The sequence below is a fragment of the Eretmochelys imbricata genome, chromosome 15 (assembly GCF_965152235.1).
Source record: "Eretmochelys imbricata isolate rEreImb1 chromosome 15, rEreImb1.hap1, whole genome shotgun sequence".
Taxonomy (NCBI): domain Eukaryota; kingdom Metazoa; phylum Chordata; order Testudines; family Cheloniidae; genus Eretmochelys; species Eretmochelys imbricata.
The window spans coordinates 9,155,980-9,173,571 of NC_135586.1; the positions used below are offsets into that span (position 1 = coordinate 9,155,980).

The following is a 17,592-nucleotide window of genomic DNA, read 5'->3' on the forward strand; positions in this document are numbered from 1 at the left end:
TGGCATACACACCTGAGCCAGCGGTTTACCTGCTCATCCTACTTTTAGGCCTTGTCACCATGGCAACCAGGCAGCCATGTCCAAAGAGGAGTTACACACAACTACCTGTGATGGGCAATCTACAGCCCCCGGCCACTGTGGTGTCAGGACAAATGAACAAGGTCCCAAAGACACATCAAACCAAGACCAGAGTCAAGTCATGCTGCTCTGAAAGCCCCGGCACTGGCAGAAGCAGCCAGCTTCAAAAGGCAGAGGTCCCTGCTGGAAAGCTGAGGACCAGAAGCCGAGAAGAGCTTTGCAGCTCATCTTAACTGCTCTGGCAGAGACCCTGCAGTAGGCAGCCATAAGATACCAAGTCCCTCACCTGTCGTCTGCCACTGTAGCAAGATACAAGCCTTCCGGAGAGAAGCACACGGACCTCAGGGAGCTGGCATGGATGTCACTGCCATAGTCCAATGCCGGGGGCAGCGGCACGTGGCTAAGCAGGAGGGAAAAGGAAGAGCTCACTCACCACGTCCATTTGAGCTACACTGGAGCCCTGGCCCGTACGGCTGCTGGGGGAGCGTTGTTGGGGGGATGGACACGTGGTAAATCAGAACTCCTGCCTTCCGAGAGTCCTCGTCACTGGTATTGGAGCACAGTTCACAGGTGTCACTGTGAAACGTGCATTTCCCTGGCCGCGAGCATGCCACAGACTGCGTGTCCTTCCATGGCGAGAGCTGTCCAGTCCCCGGGCTGCTCTTTAAAAACTGGGAAGGAAAGTGCCCCAGTGCTGAGCAGTGGGGGGGCTAGGGCCAGGCACTCATCACAGACTCCAATGCACCACAGGGAAAGTGCTGGGGCCATCTCTTCCCTCCCATGCTGTGAGAGCAACACAAAGCAGTAACAGGCAGCCACCTACCCTCGTGTATGGGAAAGGGCCATTCGTTTACCTTCTTCTCCCTCCTGGGGAGGAGCGGCACAGACCGATATGCACAGCAGGGGGAATGCAGCTAGCAGCGTGCAGGAGCCCCTAGGCTAAGTAGCTTCAATACCGGAGCACCCTCAGACGTGCTCTCCGCCGGCGCTCCCTCTCCCCAATGCCCCCGTGCTTGCTTGATGCCCAGAAAGCTCCCGGGGCCACCCTCCTTACCGAAGCGTTCTCAGCTGCTCCCCTGTGTAGGGGTCCCACATGATCACACAGGTGTCGTAGGAGGCGGTGACCAGCAGAGCAGAGTCGGGGGAGAAGTCGCATGACACCACGCTGCTCTGGTGCCCTTCCAGTTTCCTGATGAGGGTGTAGGAGCGCATGCTCCACAGGAAGGCCTGGGGGGGAGTGCACAGGGGGAGGGTTACAATTTCGGCTCATGGGAGGGGAGCAGCCCCTTGACTGGGAATGCTAGGGAGAGAAGGATCTCTCTTATCGTCCCTCATGGGACATCACCAGCCAAGCGTTCGCTCCTGAGACACCGGGGGGGGGGAACAGGCACTGCTCATGCGGGCATCACCACTCTGACGCACACCAGCTCTCGGCTCAGCCCGCCCCTTCCCCTCATCCCCCATGGGCTGAGCAAGCAGCAGCCCTGGGCGTGAGACACAGCGAAGAGGACGAGGCTTTGGACTCTGTGGGACTCTAGCACCGTGGAGTGGGGGAGGACAGGATACCGCACCTGGGAAAGACAAAGGGCAGATACTGTGAGGGATGGGACAGGGGTACAATGCACAAGGGTGACCCCTGCTGACCAGTCCATGGAACAGAACCACCAGTGCATCAGGGAGAAGGGCTGGGATGGCAGAAGAGCAAGATGGGTAACAATCAGGGGCATAAAAACACAAGGCCGGTCCATTCACAAGAGCTGACCTGAGGGCCAGCACACACCACTAAGCCAGCTTGTCTGCACTTCGGAGGAGCAGGTGGGCTCTCTGACAGCTGAACGGGCAAGAAATGAAACCACCCTCCCTCCCCGCCAATAATAGGCAAGACTCACCGATTTCTCTCCAGCCGCAGAGCAGAGCATGCTGCAGTCAGGGGAGATGGAGCAGCAGTACACCCACTGCGTGTGGCCAGACAGCACCTGAACCTGCTTACCTGGGGATGACAGTAACAGTGTGTGAGAAGAGCCTCCAGTCCAGAGACAGGGAGAGCTGGAGGGCTCATTCCTACCTCCACCTGCTCTCTCTGAAGCCAGCCTTCCAAGTAAGGAAGCGGGGTGTCTCAGACTAGATTAGATCCGATAGATTTCCCCGTGCGGACGCTCTCTCTGCTGCATTGGGTTTATTCTCAGGGAGTGTCTACACTGCAATCACGAGTGCGACTGTGGCTTGTGTAGACATACCCAAGCAAGCTTTAGTCTAGCTAGCTTGGGTACCGGAGTAGCGGAGCCGCGGCTGCATGGAGCTTGGCACAGGCTAGCCACGCAAGTAATTACCCACGGTTCCAGGGGGGCTGGCACAGCCCGTGCTGAAGCTCTGTTGCTCTGGTACCCATGCTACCTAGAGCGAAGCTAGCTAGCTCAGGCAGGTCTGCTCAAGCCAGACCCACGCCCTGGATTGCAGAGCAGACATGCCCTCAGTCAGCCTCCAGCATTCCTAACATGCTGGGCATCCCTCACCCACGCAGGGGGAAAACTGGAGTTCGCTCCACTTGCCGCTCACTTGTGCTACAGTAACTCAGCGCGTTCGATCCTGGCTCCCTTGAGTCTCCACAGAGTTAGGTTCAAAGTGCTTTCAATGAGCTGGGATCGAACTGCTCAGCGCCTTCATAATGGGGGCGCGGACCTCTGACAGCAAAGTCCTGCTGGCATCCAAGCAGAGCAGAGCCCCTCCTCTGGACGACACCAGTGTAGCACAAGGGCTCATAAATAAAGCTAAGAGTTTGCTATGGTTATTTTTAGTAAAAGCCAGGGATAGGCCACGGGTAATAAACAAAAATTCACAGGAGCCTGTGACTTTACAAAAAATAACCGGGGGGTGGGGGGGGGGTGGGCTAGGTGGGGGAGAGGAATGATAGCTAGATTCCCATGGTGGGGGGATTGACAGGCCGAGCCACCCCACCATGGAGGGGGTACAGCCACGGCTCCAGTGGCTGCAGCCACGGGGTGGGGGGGTGTGCACAGCACCTGCTCCAGAGCTAGCCGCAGCTGCGGGGCTGGGGCACACAGTCCAGGCTCCAACCCCAGCCACAGGCGCACGGCCCTGGGAAGCCTTAAGGGGGGCGCACGGCCCCCTCTGCAGCCCCGGCCGCAGGGCAGGGCACGCAGCCCCGGCCACAGCCCCCGCCACAAGCCACTGACAGCTGAAGCCAAAGAAGTCACAGAGGTCCGGTAAAGTCACGGAATCCATGACTGCCGTGACCAAATCGTAGCCTTACTCGTAACGACCTGAGAGTCTGAGGCCCACCACCTGAACACCCCCCGGGGACGTGTGCACTCACTCGTACCATCTCTGCTCAGGTCCCAGATGCGGAGGGTCTTGTCCCGGGATGCAGAGACTAGAATCAGGCTTCCATTGGGAGCGAAGCTCAGGTCCCTCACGACGTCCAGGTGCCCGGAGAGACTGAAAAGCAAGCGCCCTGCAGACACGAGCACACAGCTCAGTACGGTCTCACCATGGGCACAGACACAAGCGTGTCTCGCCTCGCCTGCAGGAACGCAGCCTGCGTTGGACAGACGTGCTCGTCAGGGCAGCTCCAGGGACACACATCCCTCGCTGCCAGCTGCACTTTCCAGCTTCGAGGGCATTGCGAAAGCTGGCGAGGGATGTAGTCTAAAACACGGGGCAGAGTTTCGTTAGCCACCAGCAAACTCCTATTGCCCTAAGGATTATGGACGCAGCCTGTCCCACGCTACCAGGAAGCGAGACGGTGGGCAAAACGTCAAGTTCACAGAACGTCAATGTTACTGGCTACTCCTGTGGGAGAATGGGCAGGAGTCCCAACCTGCCTGTCTCCTCTGCCCCCAGGCCATCCCCACTGGCAGGGCGTGGCCACTGTAGTTCTGATCTGCTGCCCAGAAGGAGAAAGGGACCCGTAGTGGTAACAGAGAAGGCAGGCTCAGTGACCCACCCACCACAGCCATGGCTAGCTCTCCTACTTCCTCACGCAAGCAGAGGCTGGGAGGGAAGGTTTGGAATGGCTGCTGCCAGATGATTTAGAAGCAGCACTGACAGGTTCAAGGGGCACACTGGGCCAGGCCAAGCCAGCTCGGATCGGAGAGGAGCTGCAATGTGAGAATCAGAGCTGGGGAATACTAGGAATCATAGAAAATGGTTTGAGCATTGGCCTGCTAAACCCAGGGTTGTGAGTTCAATCCTTGAGGGGGCCATTTAGGGAACTGGGGCAAAAATTGGGGATTGAATCATAGAATCATAGAATATCAGTGTTGGAAGGGACCTCAGGAGGTCATCTAGTCCAACCCCCTGCTCGAAGCAGGACCAATTCCCAGTTAAATCATCCCAGCCACGGCTTTGTCAAGCCTGACCTTAAAAACTTCTAAGAAAGGAGATTCCACCACCTCCCTAGGTAACGCATTCCAGTGCTTCACCACCCTCCTAGTGAAAAAGGTTTTCCTAATATCCAACCTAAACCTCCCCCACTGCAACTTGAGACCATTACTCCTCGTTCTGTCATCTGGTACCACTGAGAACAGTCTAGAGTCTTCCTCTTTGGAACTCCCTTTCAGGTGGCTGAAAGCATCTATCAAATCCCCGCTCATTCTTCTCTTCTGCAGACTAAACAATCCCAGTTCCCTCAGCCTCTCCTCATAAGTCATGTGCTCCAGCCCCCTAATAATTTTTGTTGCCCTCCACTGGATGCTTTTCAATTTTTCCACATCCTTTTTGTAGTGTGGGGCCCAAAACTGGACAAGGTAACTCCAGATGAGGCCTCACTAATGTCGAATAGAGGGGAACGATCACGTCCCTCGATCTGCTGGCAATGCTCCAACTTATACATCCCAAAATACCATTGGCCTTCTTGGCAACAAGGGCACACTGTTGACGCATATCCAGCTTCTCGTCCACTGTCACCCCTAGGTCCTTTTCTGCAGCACTGCTGCCTACCCACTCGGTCCCTAGTCTGTAGCGGTGCATGGGGTTCTTCCGTCTTAAGTGCAGGACTCTACACTTGTCCTTGTTGAAGCTCATCAGATTTCTTTAGGCCCAATCCTCCAATTTGTCTAGGTCCCTCTGTATCCTATCCCTACCCTCCAGCGTATCTACCTCTCCTCCCAGCTTAGTGTCATCTGCAAACTTGCTGAGGGTGCAGTCCATGCCATCCTCCAGATCATTAATGAAGATATTGAACAAAACTGGCCTCAGGACCGACCCTTGGGGCACTCCACTTGATACCAGCTGCCAACTAGACATGCAGCCATTTATCACTACCCATTGAGCCCGATGATCTAGCCAGCTTTCTATCCACCTTATAGTCCAACATGCTCAGGGGCCCAGAAAAGCTCCATGGGTGGTGGAGAAGGGGGAGAGGCAGGCAGAGACTGTCTAGCCCCCTCAGGGATACAGAGAGTGCAGGGCTACTGCAGGACGAAGTGATGCCCCTATCCTTCTCCTCAGGAGCTGGATTAATCCAACAGATTTAAGCCACCCCAACCCTCGCACACACACACTCACCTGTTTGCACCTCCCAGACTTTAATCTGCCCGTCATTGAGTCCCGTGGCAAGGATCAGACAGGACCGACCCGGAGCCGGCAGGCCGTCCCGCTCCTTATCGCCATACGGAGGCCAGGAGCTGAAGGCCAGCCCCCACACAATCTGGCCACATTCCAGCGTCTTCTCCTTCGCGCCCCCTCCGCCTTTCACGTCGGCTTTGACGCCACGGTTCTTGCGTTCAGAGGCTTTGCAGCTTCTGCAGAGAGCAGAGGATTGTCGGGTCATACAGCAGCTGCAGGTGCTGCCTCGTCCTCCCCCACCCACCCTAATTCACTCTAGGGGAACTAGAGCCTACTGCACGCGGCTAGGTAGGCGTGGCTCGGGGGCTGTGTCTGCACCGGGGATTTCAGCTAGCGGTGGCCAGACTCAGGAGCACCGGGGATTTCAGACTAGCGTAGGCAGGTGAAGACACAGTTTAAACAAATGTCGTTTGCCCTGCCTGAAACCAGAGGAAGCTGTCTGGTCAAACCAGGGCTTTGTCTGTGTGTCTGGCCCTAGGTGGAGCTGATCCTCTAGAAGGCCTCAGCAGAGCTGATTACAGACAAGCTTTGACAACTCGGACCACTCCAGCACAGCTGCTTTTACAGTTCAAAGCATGTCGCTGCTTACTCTTCTAAAATTCTTGTCCTATCCGGATCTACTCGCTCTCCCCAAACAGACCAGCCACGGGGCTGCCTTCCTGCCCGTAACAGGGGCACATAGCTCAGCTTGGGGTCATTAACTTGGCTCCTTAACTTAGCAGGTGCATAGGACAGCTGAATGAAAGCCATACAGGAAGAGGAAGGATGGGCCAGGGATTCACTGGCCTGGGACTCAGGAGACCTGCATTCAGTTTCCTGCTCTGCCGCAGACTCCATGTGATCTTGGGTGAGTCACTTAGCCTGTGTACCTCAGTTGCCCATCTGCAGCAGGGGACAATAGCACTGCCCTGCCACACAGATGAGGTGCGGTGCTCAGGTACTACGGGAATGGGGGCCAGACAAGTACCATGGGTAGAGAGGTGCCCTTGCCAGGCCATCAGTGTAGGGAGGGGTGCCAACTTGAAACCAGATCTCCCAGCACCTCCTGTATGTTGCTACTTCACCCTAAGACCCTTCAAATGTCAAGGAAGGAATCCTCCTTCTCAAGCTTTGGTTCACTCCCCCACACCCTGACTTCCCACCCCAAGTGAAGTTCCCATGTCCCGGTTTGCCTACGAGTCAGTGGAGCCAGCAACGCAGAACTGAACTGCCCCTCTCTTCTCTCCCAGGAGGCTGCAACGGCCCCGATAAAAGGGCAAGGACCACCCACCCAGGGACACACCTCAGGGATTTTACCTCCTTACGCAATCAGTTCTCCAGTCTATGTATTCGTAGAACTCAGTGCATAGAAAGCTGCTTTTCAACCAAACAGCTGGAAGCACCATCTCGTGTGTTAAGTGACTAACCCTACCACTTTGATAATGGAGTGGGGATTTTCCAGTGAAGCATGATTAGTGAAGTGTCTGGGACTGTCCACATATTACATAACATATTTTGGGGGATTTTCAAGACCCACCATGCCCATGTAACCCTTTGTAACACTGAAACAAACATGAAAAATGGAAGACTCACCCACCCCTGATGCATTACATAATTCATGGACAGCCCCTTTACAGTGAAATCTGACCATTCAAGGGACTGACAAAAACAGACTGCTTAATGCAGGTAGTTTTCCAGCACAGGGGGAGGGAGGGAAACTGAGGCATGTGGTCTCTGAAGACAGGATGGCTGCCTCACTGAGGTGATCTCTTGCAAAGGTTTCATTCTCCAATTAAAAAAAGCCAAAACCAAGCAAGTTAACCCATAAAAGGGATGAGGTTTCATAGCTGCAGGCTCAGGGGAGCATTTCCTTTGCAGAAGATTTGATGACATGTTACCAGAAGAATGCACAGAGCAATGCCAGTTAACAAGACAGCAAGCTCCCAGGGTGGTCTGACAGTGAGAGGGAGGCATGCAGGAAGGTTTCAGAGTAACAGCAGTGTTAGCCTGTATTCGCAAAAAGAAAAGGAGTACTTGTGGCACCTTGGTTAGTCTCTAAAGTGCCACAAATACTCCTTTTCTTGCATGCAGGAAGGTTAAACTGGTGTGGTGGTGATAGGGAATCCCTTGGCTTTTGACTGCCCCGTTAGCGCTCCCAAGCTTACCTATCGCTTTATCTGTAATCTCAGCCTCGGTGGCTAGTCCTGCAAACGCCACATGCTCTGTCTAGCGGAGCTGGTTCTGACGCAGCAGGGTGAACAGGAATCCTTCACTGCTCCAGCTGGGTGTTCTCCTGGGAGCTTATGGTGCGGGGATCTTTAAGAGAGTCCTGTAACATGGCTCAGCAGAGCTCTCTGAGGGGCCCTAACAGCACCCAGACTCAGCTGTTACAGCACCTATTAGGGGGCACCTAGACTCCCTTGATGGCTGGTTTATGGGAGGACACTGCTAACCCCACGGATCAATTCACCCGGGAGGGATGGACCCTGATGCTGCAGGAGCTATGGGAGGCCTCGTTTAATCCCCAGTCCTTCGCCTTCCTTAACCCCTGCTTGCTGAGCCCTGAGGGACGCTAAGTGAGAGGGCCACAGAAAAGCAGCCAATGGACTCTAGCAGGAGAGACGCCCTCCCTCTCTGAGCCACCGCAGGGTACTTACAGTTCAGCTTCCTCCAACGGCCAAGGGATCAGCTTGACTATACAGTGACCCTGAGACCAGGCAAACCAGGTGCCGTCTGGGGAAAACGCAACGCTCCACGTCTCGCAGCTCGCCTTCCAGTCGTATTGCTGGGGTCGCCCTGGCTTCAGCTCTGCCAGCAGGAGAGGCTCGTCTGGGGAACAAGATGGCACGGTTACTCACAGAGCATGTGACAGGGCTAACCATCCACCCAAGACCACGCACACGTGTGGGGATGGCAGCATTGCCAAACTGAGGATCGGCAGCAATCATGAGGCCGTGCAAGCAACAGCATAGTCTAGTGGCTGGAGTATGGGGACTGGGCCTCCCAAATTCTAACCCCAGCTCTGACATTCCCTCTGCAAGCTTAGAGAGAGTCACTTCGGGCCCTGTCCTGCTCCCACTGAATTCAGCAGCCCAATGCTGCCCACCAGACCACATTTTCAAGACATAGAATCATAGAATATCAGGGTTGGAAGGGACCTCAGGAGGTCATCTAGTCCAACCCCCTGCTCAAAGCAGGACCAATCCCCAACTAAATCAACATTAAGGACCAGCTGAAGATGTCAATGTATTTTGAGAAAAAGCAGCCCCCGTGAAAGCTTCGTGAAAGCTCCCACAGCAGAGTATCATGCATAGGCTGATGTATAGGGCACCAGCCTGCGAGGCAGGAGACCCGAGTTCTATTCCCAGTGCTACTGTGTGGCCTTCAGCAAGTCACCCCAGGCCAGATTTGTGAAGATATTCAGGTGTGGAATGCTTTGAGGGCTCTGGGTGATGACCTCTGTAATTATTTAACTACTAACTGGCTCAGTCTCCTACTAGCAACCGCTCTACTGCCGGGCTCTGGTTGCTGTTCTGCTTTAGCGCTCCCAAGATTTGCCACTTTAGACGTTAAACACCACATATCCGACTCTCGCGGCTAGTCCAGCCAGAGACTGGAACTGCCAATGTCACAGGCTCCTCTTCAGAAGCCTCAAGAATCCCTGTTTGAATCTGAGACCTATAGCTTTGCGTAAAATGGCCTTGTTACCCATGGCTAGAATCAACCCAGCGAGCTCCCTTGGAGGGGGGTGGGAGGGAGGTCTCACGGTCCAAGGTGGGCTCTTCAGATTGGACACCTGGGCCTATATCTCCCCTCCCCGCAACACAATCTCTCAGCCCCTCATTGAGCTCAGTTACAGCGTACAGAAGAGGTCATCGTTACCAATGAACAGCGTACTTTTACCATACCAGAAGTACACATTAGGAGCTTTTCATAAGGGCACCGGGAGGCAATTCAGCTGGTTAGGTCACATCGCATCCCATTAAACCGGCCACCTGCTGCATCGCTGCTTTTTAAACAACAGATTCCCCTTACGTTCATGTAAAATTTACCGTCACTGAACTAGACCAACCTACTGCCTAGAGTCCTGCAACAAACAGTAGAACCTCAGAGTTACAAACACCAGAGTTACAACTGACCAGTCAACCACACACCTCCTCTAGAGCCAGAAGTTCGCAATCAGGCAGCAGCAGAGAGACCCCAAAAAAGCAAAGACAGTACAGTACTGTGTTAAATGTAAACTAATAAAAAAATAAAAGGGAACGTTTAAAAAAGATTTGAGACGGTAAGGAAACTGTCTGGCTGGGATGATTTAACTGGGAATTGGTCCTGCTTCGAGCAGGGGGTTGGACTAGATGACCTTCAGGGGTCCCTTCCAACCCTGATATTCTATGATTCTATGATTCTGTCTCTGGGCTTGTTTCATTTAAATTAAGATGGTGAAAGGCAGCATTTTTCTTCTGCACAGTAAAGTTTCAAAGCTGGATTAAGTCAATGTTCAGTTATAAACTTTAGAAAGAACCACCGTAACGTTTTGTTCAGAGGTCGGAACATTTCAGAGTTACGAACAACCTCCATTCCCGAGGGGTTCGTAACTCTGCAGTTCTACAGTACTTTAAGCCCGAAACAGAATGAGGCCCTTGCTCCAAAGCAGCCTTGACGCGGAAAACTTTCCTGGCCAGCCACTGCGCCCAGCTGAGCAATGGTTTTGTAACATGGACAAACACCCTCCAGGTGTTAGGCTGACACCACATGACTCATTCTCCCCTGTGAGCTAAACTACATTTGAAACCAGAACTCTGGGACGAGACACAAGAGTGTATTTGCCAGAAGAAGCTCGCAATGCGCGACCGGGGATGGATCACTTGATGATTACCTGTTCTGTTCATTCCCTTTGGGGCACCTAGAATCATAGAATAACAGAGTTGGAAGGGACCTCTGGAGGCCATCTAGTCTAACCCCCTGCCCAGAGCAGGACCAATCCCAACTAAATCATCCCAGCCAGGGCTTTGTCAAGCCTGACCTTAAAACTTCTAAGATAGGGGATTCCACCACCTACCTAGGTAACGCATTCCAGTATTTCACCACCCTCTTAGTGAAAAAGTTTTTCCTAATATCCAACCTAAACCTCCCCCACTGCAACTTGAGACCATTACTCCTTGTCCTGTCATCTGCTATCATTGAGAATAGTCTAGATCCATCCTCTTTGGATCCATCTTTCAGGTAGTTAAAAGCAGCTATCAAATCCCCCCCTCATTCTTCTCTTCCGTAGACTAAACAATCCCAGTTCCCTCAGCCCCTCCTCGTAACTCATGTGTTCCAGGCCCCTCATCATTTTTGTTGCCCTTCGCTGGACTCGCTCCAATTTCTCCACATCATTCTTGTAGTGGGGGGCCCAAAACTGGACACAGTGCTCCAGATAAGGCCTCACCAATGTCGAATAGAGGGGAACGATCACGTCCCTCGATCTGCTCGCTATGCCCCTACTTATACACCCCAAAATGCCATTGGCTTTCTTGGCAACAAGGGCACACTGTTGACTCATATCCAGCTTCTCGTCCACTGTCACCCCTAGGTCCTTCTCTGCAGAACTGCTGCCTAGCCATTCGGTCCCTAGTCTGTAGCGGTGCATTGGATTCTTCCGTCCCAAGTGCAGGACTCTGCACTTGTCCTTGTTGAACCTCATCAGATTTCTTTTGGCCCAATCCTCCAATTTGTCTAGGGCCCTCTGTATCCTATCCCTGCCCTTCAGCGTATCTACCACTCCTCCCAGTTTAGTGTCATCCGCAAACTTGCTGAGGGTGCAATCCACACCATCCTCCAGATCATTAATGAAGATATTGAACAAAACCGGCCCCAGGACCGACCCTTGGGGCACTCCGCTAGACACTGGCTGCCAACTAGACATGGAGCCATTGATCACTACCCGTTGAGCCCGACAATCTAGCCAACTTTCTACCCACCTTGTAGTGCATCCATCCAGCCCATACTTCTTTAACTTGCAGGCAAGAATACTGTGGGAGACCATGTCAAAAGCTTTGCTAAAGTCGAGGAATAACACGTCCACTGCTTTCCCTTCATCCACAGAACCTGGTATTGGCCACTACAGGAAGACAGGATACTGGGCTAGATGGACCATTGGTCTGACCCAGTATGGCCGTTCTTATGTTCTTCTTAAACCACTGCACGACCTAGCCTTCCAAATAGGAGTATAAACACTGGATCTGCTTGGGACAGCAAACCCCAAGTCTTAGCAATCTAGGCAGCCAGGAACCATGACTCCAACCTTCCTGTATGCTAACCTTTGCTCAGGTGAATAAGACTTCAAAGTACATTAATATCAATGGAGCTTTAGCCCCAGCAGAATGCTGGAAACTACCTTATGCTAAATGGCATCAAAACCCAGGATGAAAGAAGACTGCAATAGTGCAATGATACAGGCCTAGAGGATTAGCAGAGTAGGCTAAAGCCAAGGCTGAGCATAGGAATGGAGACATGTACTCACTGCTAGTCCACTTCCAGGCCTCTGAGCACAGGCTGCCAGTCACAGGGCTTTTCTGAGGTAGCCACCAAATTCGTTTTCACTTGTAACCCAGTTCAGGATTTGAACCCAGCTCTCCAGAAACTACGCTAGGGCACTAACCCACAGCAATGCTGGTGTCCAGTTTTACACTGCAAGGGATTTGGAAAGTGACCTGCAAAGGGAAAAGGGCGGGGCGGGGGGGGGGCCTAGCAGGGGGACTGTGCCCTTTTTTGATACTTTGCAATGAGGGAGAGTTCCTCAGTGAATCTTGGATTGTTGATTTCAGGAAGAGCTGAAAAAAAATCAGAAGGGAGCCCTCTCCGTTCCATTCTCATCTTTATCCCAAACCGGAACAGCTATTGGCCCAGCACTACCGCACTCAGTGAGACTGGATGTCAGTGCCTCGGACACCAGACTAGGAGACCAGGTTTCTAGTCCCACTCTGTCACAGACTCACTCTGACCTTGAGCAAATCACGTCGCCTCTGTGCCTCAGTTTCCCCCAACTGCAAAACGGGGATATCACCACTTACTTTGGGAATCTGGGAGAGGTGACAATTCATTGAACCTTACAATGCAGTTTGAGAACCTTGGATGGAAGATGCTACCAGAGCGCACTGTACAATAATCACACTGGCAATGCCCCAAAACTAATGTAGTACGTTACTTTCCAATTCGGTTTTGACTGGCAGCGTGACAGTAGTTTATATGTAAATAGCACCTCTCATCCCAATTGATTCCAGAGCCTTTTAGAAACTTCAAACCCAGACCACCACTGAAATGCAGCCACCTCTAGGGTGGCAACAGATATATGCCACATTGCACAACCAGGGAGGGGAAACTCCAGGCCAAAACAGCAGTGCAAGCCACTACTCTTACCAAAGGAACCCCAGGACATAATCAGTATGTAGAACAGGAAACATCTTGGTTGAGACCCTCAAGCCATCATGACCATTTGCAATTTTCCCCAGTATTAGATTTCAGAGAATGGGTGTCAAAGATACATTCGGAAAAAATGTACAGCTTAATAAACAATTGCAACAGGGACAGAGAAGTTGTGCACTTTAATATGGCTTTTTCATAACACACCGGTCACACACACACAGAAAAATCTAATACCAACAAATGGATATAGTATAGTTACTGATTTGTAGCAGGAGATTGGTAGGTTTTAAATACAAACTGTATATTGATAAAATACCAGTGTCTGACACTGACCATGAAGTTACATTTCACCCCTCAAAAAGTGAAGGTAAATGCCTGCTGTAACATATGATGTAAGAATAGGGCTACCCATTTATAAGCATAAAGATTATCTATTCCCTTTTCTCCCCCTCCCCATTGCAACCCCAGCAACAGCTACCCCTGAGAGAGGCTTTCCTACGTCAGCAGAATGAATGGAGAGGTCTCCTAAGGGCCATCTACGCTAGGAAATTCACCTATTACTGAAAATGCTTTTCATCCAGCCTCTGCTCCTTTGTGAAATGTTTTTTCTCTGGTCTACATTAGCCTTTAAACCATTTTCAACACCTTCCATGACTGACAACCATAGTCAGCATGGGTTCGGTTTCCTAGTGAAGACATGTCCACTCAAAAGCAGGAGATTGCTGCAGGTACAGCCACTGTGTATTGAATGATTTATTGCCGTGATTATCTCTGCAACCATCGCGCACATCCTCATGGCAACACGGCTTTGAACAGAACCATTTACACACAGTAGGCCTGGTTTTCTGCAGTGTGGCGTCAACGGGAGATATATGGGTTATCAGCACTCCTGAAAATCGCCCCCACAGCAGCACAGTCTGGGACTCCTGGCCCAGAGCGCACAGCCCTGGTGCAAGGAGCAGGGGCTGTGGGATCATTTCCCTGGCTGTGGGATGGAAATAAGACCGCCACATGCAGCACTGCAATTGCAACACTTGTTGTTTCTCTGGACAGAAAAACACCCCCCTGTAGACAGCATGGACTCAGCGGGACACTGCTGAAGACCTATTCCGAAGTGTGCAGCCAGTCCTTAAACCCAACCCTCATCGAACGCCTGGGACACCTGCTGCGTGTAGATACAAGGTGTTCCCAGCCATCGTTTCCTGAAATGCTTTTTTTTTTTTTATTTTTCTTTTCTTCCTCTTAAGGCAGACGGAGCCTTGCTGAGGAGCCAGCACACATCAAGCCCTGTGCACCCAGCTAACAACGCAATTTAAGTGACCTGAGAGTAACCACATCCAAAAAAACCCCAAAAATACCCCTCTCTCTGGAAAGGCTTTACCTGCTGTTGTTTCAGGTAACCCCGAGGCCGCTGCACCTGACAGAGAAAGATTCTTCTCCATGGTGCCTTAAACGGCTCTCAGCCTTCAGTCCCTTCTCCCCCAAGCTCGGTTTGTTTGGGTCTTTCACACAGCAACAGGGGCAAGAAACCCTGAAACCGAGGACCAAGTGGCTGTACAGCCACTAAGCTTGGCAGAGGACTCAGCTGGGTAATGCATTTTAGACAGATCTTCTGAAATTGACTTGGAAGCGTCCCTCGAAAATCCGCCCCCATGTGCACCAAACAAGGGCAAGTGAAGCCCCCCCACGCCAAGAGCCACACTGAGGTGACTCCATCCCCACTGCTGTCCCCCCGGACAGGTTCACGCAGCTTCTCAGCACCGTAGGGAGAAGGCACAGTGCTGCCTGCCCCAGGACACAGGGTGCAGGGGAAGCAGAGATCCACCCGGACGCAGGGAGAGCTGCCAAGGGGGCTTTTGGGGGCGAGGACTCTGCTGCCCGTGCTGCACTGCTGGGGGCTGGGGTAGGATCGCACTTGGCAGGAAGGAGGACACTTTAGCTACCCCCAAATCCATCAGGGCTCCTGGGCATAGCAGGCAGGCTGTTTGTGAGGCCAGGCCGGTACTGCTCCACTCCACTTCCCCCAGGACCCCAGGTCACCTGCCTCCCTCCCGCAGCTGCCTCCTGCTCTCCACGTTACTGCCCCCCAACACCCTGTGTGCCCCCCTCCCTTTTCTCCGCCACACACTCCCCTTGCCAGTACTCCCTCCCCCGTCCCTCACAGCACCCCATCCACACACCCCCACCTGCGCCCCCTCTCTGTCCCATCTGCACCCCCTCCAAACACTTCCCCATCCCCCACAGCATGCCCCATCCAAACACCCCCATCTGTGCCCCCTCTCCCTGCCCATTCTGCACCCCCTCCAACCTCCCCGTCCCCCTCAGCACTCCCCATCCACACCCCCACCTGTGCCCCCTCTCTACCCCATCTGCACCCCCTCCAAACACTTCCCCTGTCCCCCACAGCACGCCCCATCCAAACACCCCCATCTGCACCCCCTCCCTGCCCATTCTGCACCCTCTCCAACCTTCCTGTCCCCCACAGCACCCCCATCCACACCCCCCATCCGCGCCCCTCTCCCTGCCCATTCTGCACCCCCTCCAGCCTCCCCCATCCCCCACAGCACCCCCATCCGCACCCCTCTCCCTGCCCATTCTGCACCCCTCCAGCCTCCCCCGTCCCCCACAGCACCCCCGTCTGCACCCCCCTCCCCACCCATTCTGCACCCCCTCCAGCCTCCCCCGTCCCCCACAGCACCCCCCATCTGCGCCCCTCTCCCTGCCCATTCTGCACCCCCTCCAGCCTCCCCCGTCCCCCACAGCACCCCCCATCTGCGCCCCTCTCCCTGCCCATTCTGCACCCCTCCAGCCTCCCCCCCATCCCCCACAGCACCCCCCGTCCACACCCCCCATCCGTGCCCCTCTCCCTGCCCATTCTGCACCCCCTCCAGCCTCCCCCCATCCCCCACAGCACCCCCCGTCCGCACCCCCCATCCGCGCCCCTCTCCCTGCCAATTCTGCACCCCCTCCAGCCTCCCCTCCGTCCCCCACACCACCCCCCATCCGCGCCCCTCTCCCTGCCCATTCTGCACCCCCTCCAGCCTCCCCTCCGTCCCCCACACCACCCCCCATCCGCGCCCCTCTCCCTGCCCATTCTGCACCCCCTCCAGCCTCCCCCCCGTCCCCCACAGCACCCCCCGTCCGCACCCCCCATCCGCGCCCCTCTCCCTGCCAATTCTGCACCCCCTCCAGCCTCCCCTCCGTCCCCCACACCACCCCCCATCCGCGCCCCTCTCCCTGCCCATTCTGCACCCCCTCCAGCCTCCCCCGTCCCCCACAGCACCCCCCATCCGTACCCCCCATCCGCGCCCCTCTCCCTGCCAATTCTGCACCCCCTCCAGCCTCCCCTCCGTCCCCCACAGCACCCCCCATCCGCGCCCCTCTCCCTGCCCATTCTGCACCCCCTCCAGCCTCCCCCGTCCCCCACAGCACCCCCCATCCGCGCCCCTCTCCCTGCCCATTCTGCACCCCCTCCAGCCTCCCCCGTCCCCCACAGCACCCCCCATCCGCGCCCCTCTCCCTGCCCATTCTGCACCCCCTCCAGCCTCCCCCCGTCCCCCACAGCACCCCCCGTCCGCACCCCCCATCCGCGCCCCTCTCCCTACCCATTCTGCACCCCCTCCAGCCTCCCCCCCGTCCCCCACAGCACCCCCCGTCCGCACCCCCCTCCCCACCCATTCTGCACCCCTCCAGCCTCCCCCGTCCCCCACAACACCCCCCGTCCGCACCCCCCATCCGCGCCCCTCTCCCTGCCCCATCTGCACCCCCCCTCCCCACAGCGCCGCTGGAGCAGTGTGTACAGCGGGGGGGCTGAGAGCCATTGAACCAAACTGCAAACCCTGGATATGACGGAAACCACTTCCAGCCCCCGCCCCCGGCCCCGGCCCCCCTCCGCCCCGCCCGGCCCCCCTCACCTTCCGCCTCCTGCGCCGCGGTGCCTCCGGGCGGCGCCTCCATGTGTGCGCGGGCGGGCGGGGGGCAGGGGCGCCCCGGGGAGAGCCGAGACGGGAGCCCGGGGCCGTCGGCGGGGCCGGGCCCATTGAGCGCGGGGGGCCGGGGCCGGCCGGAGGGAGCCGGAGGCGCAGCCCGGCCGCACTCAGCTGCTTCCCGTCACATGGCCGCGGGGGGGCGGCGGCGGCGGCGGAGCCAGGCCCGGATCGCGGCGCTCGGGGCGGCCCGGGGGCGGGGATGCCTGGGGCCGGGCCCCGCCGCCGGAGCCGGGCGCTGCAGCCCCAGCGCCGAGCGGGGACCCCGGTTCTGCTGGCGCGTCCCCGGGGGTCTGTAGCCGAGAGGGGGCCTGTGCTCGAGCAGCGCTTCTCAGCCCGGAGTCCGGGGGCCCCGTGAGCCGATTTCAGGGGGGCCGCCCCGCGGGGCCAGCATGAGACTCGCTGGGGCCCCAAAGCCCAACCACCTGGGGCCGAAGCCTGAGCCTTGCAGGGGCCCCGAGGCCGTGCCCTGCTTGCTGGCCCCTAACGCCGGGCCTGGCTTTCGGCTGCCGAAAGCCAGTTCCTGTGGCACGGGGGGGCCGGGGCGTTTTTATCG

The 17,592-nt window shown here is 55.6% G+C and overlaps 1 protein-coding gene across 1 annotated transcript in view; it reads right to left on the reverse strand.

Annotated features, from left to right (window-relative positions):
• Positions 1-17,117, reverse strand: part of WSB2 (WD repeat and SOCS box containing 2) — a 22,018-nt gene extending 4,901 nt beyond the window's left edge. The window contains exons 1-7 of the mRNA XM_077835317.1: positions 16,965-17,117; positions 8,301-8,472; positions 5,605-5,840; positions 3,419-3,550; positions 1,968-2,068; positions 1,133-1,305; positions 365-478 (exon numbers count right to left, since the gene is read on the reverse strand). Of these exons, the coding sequence (XP_077691443.1) occupies positions 365-478; positions 1,133-1,305; positions 1,968-2,068; positions 3,419-3,550; positions 5,605-5,840; positions 8,301-8,472; positions 16,965-17,007 (971 nt within the window). The 5' untranslated portion in view covers positions 17,008-17,117. The remainder of the gene's footprint in view (positions 1-364; positions 479-1,132; positions 1,306-1,967; positions 2,069-3,418; positions 3,551-5,604; positions 5,841-8,300; positions 8,473-16,964) is intronic.
• Between the last annotated feature and the right edge of the window lie 475 nt (positions 17,118-17,592).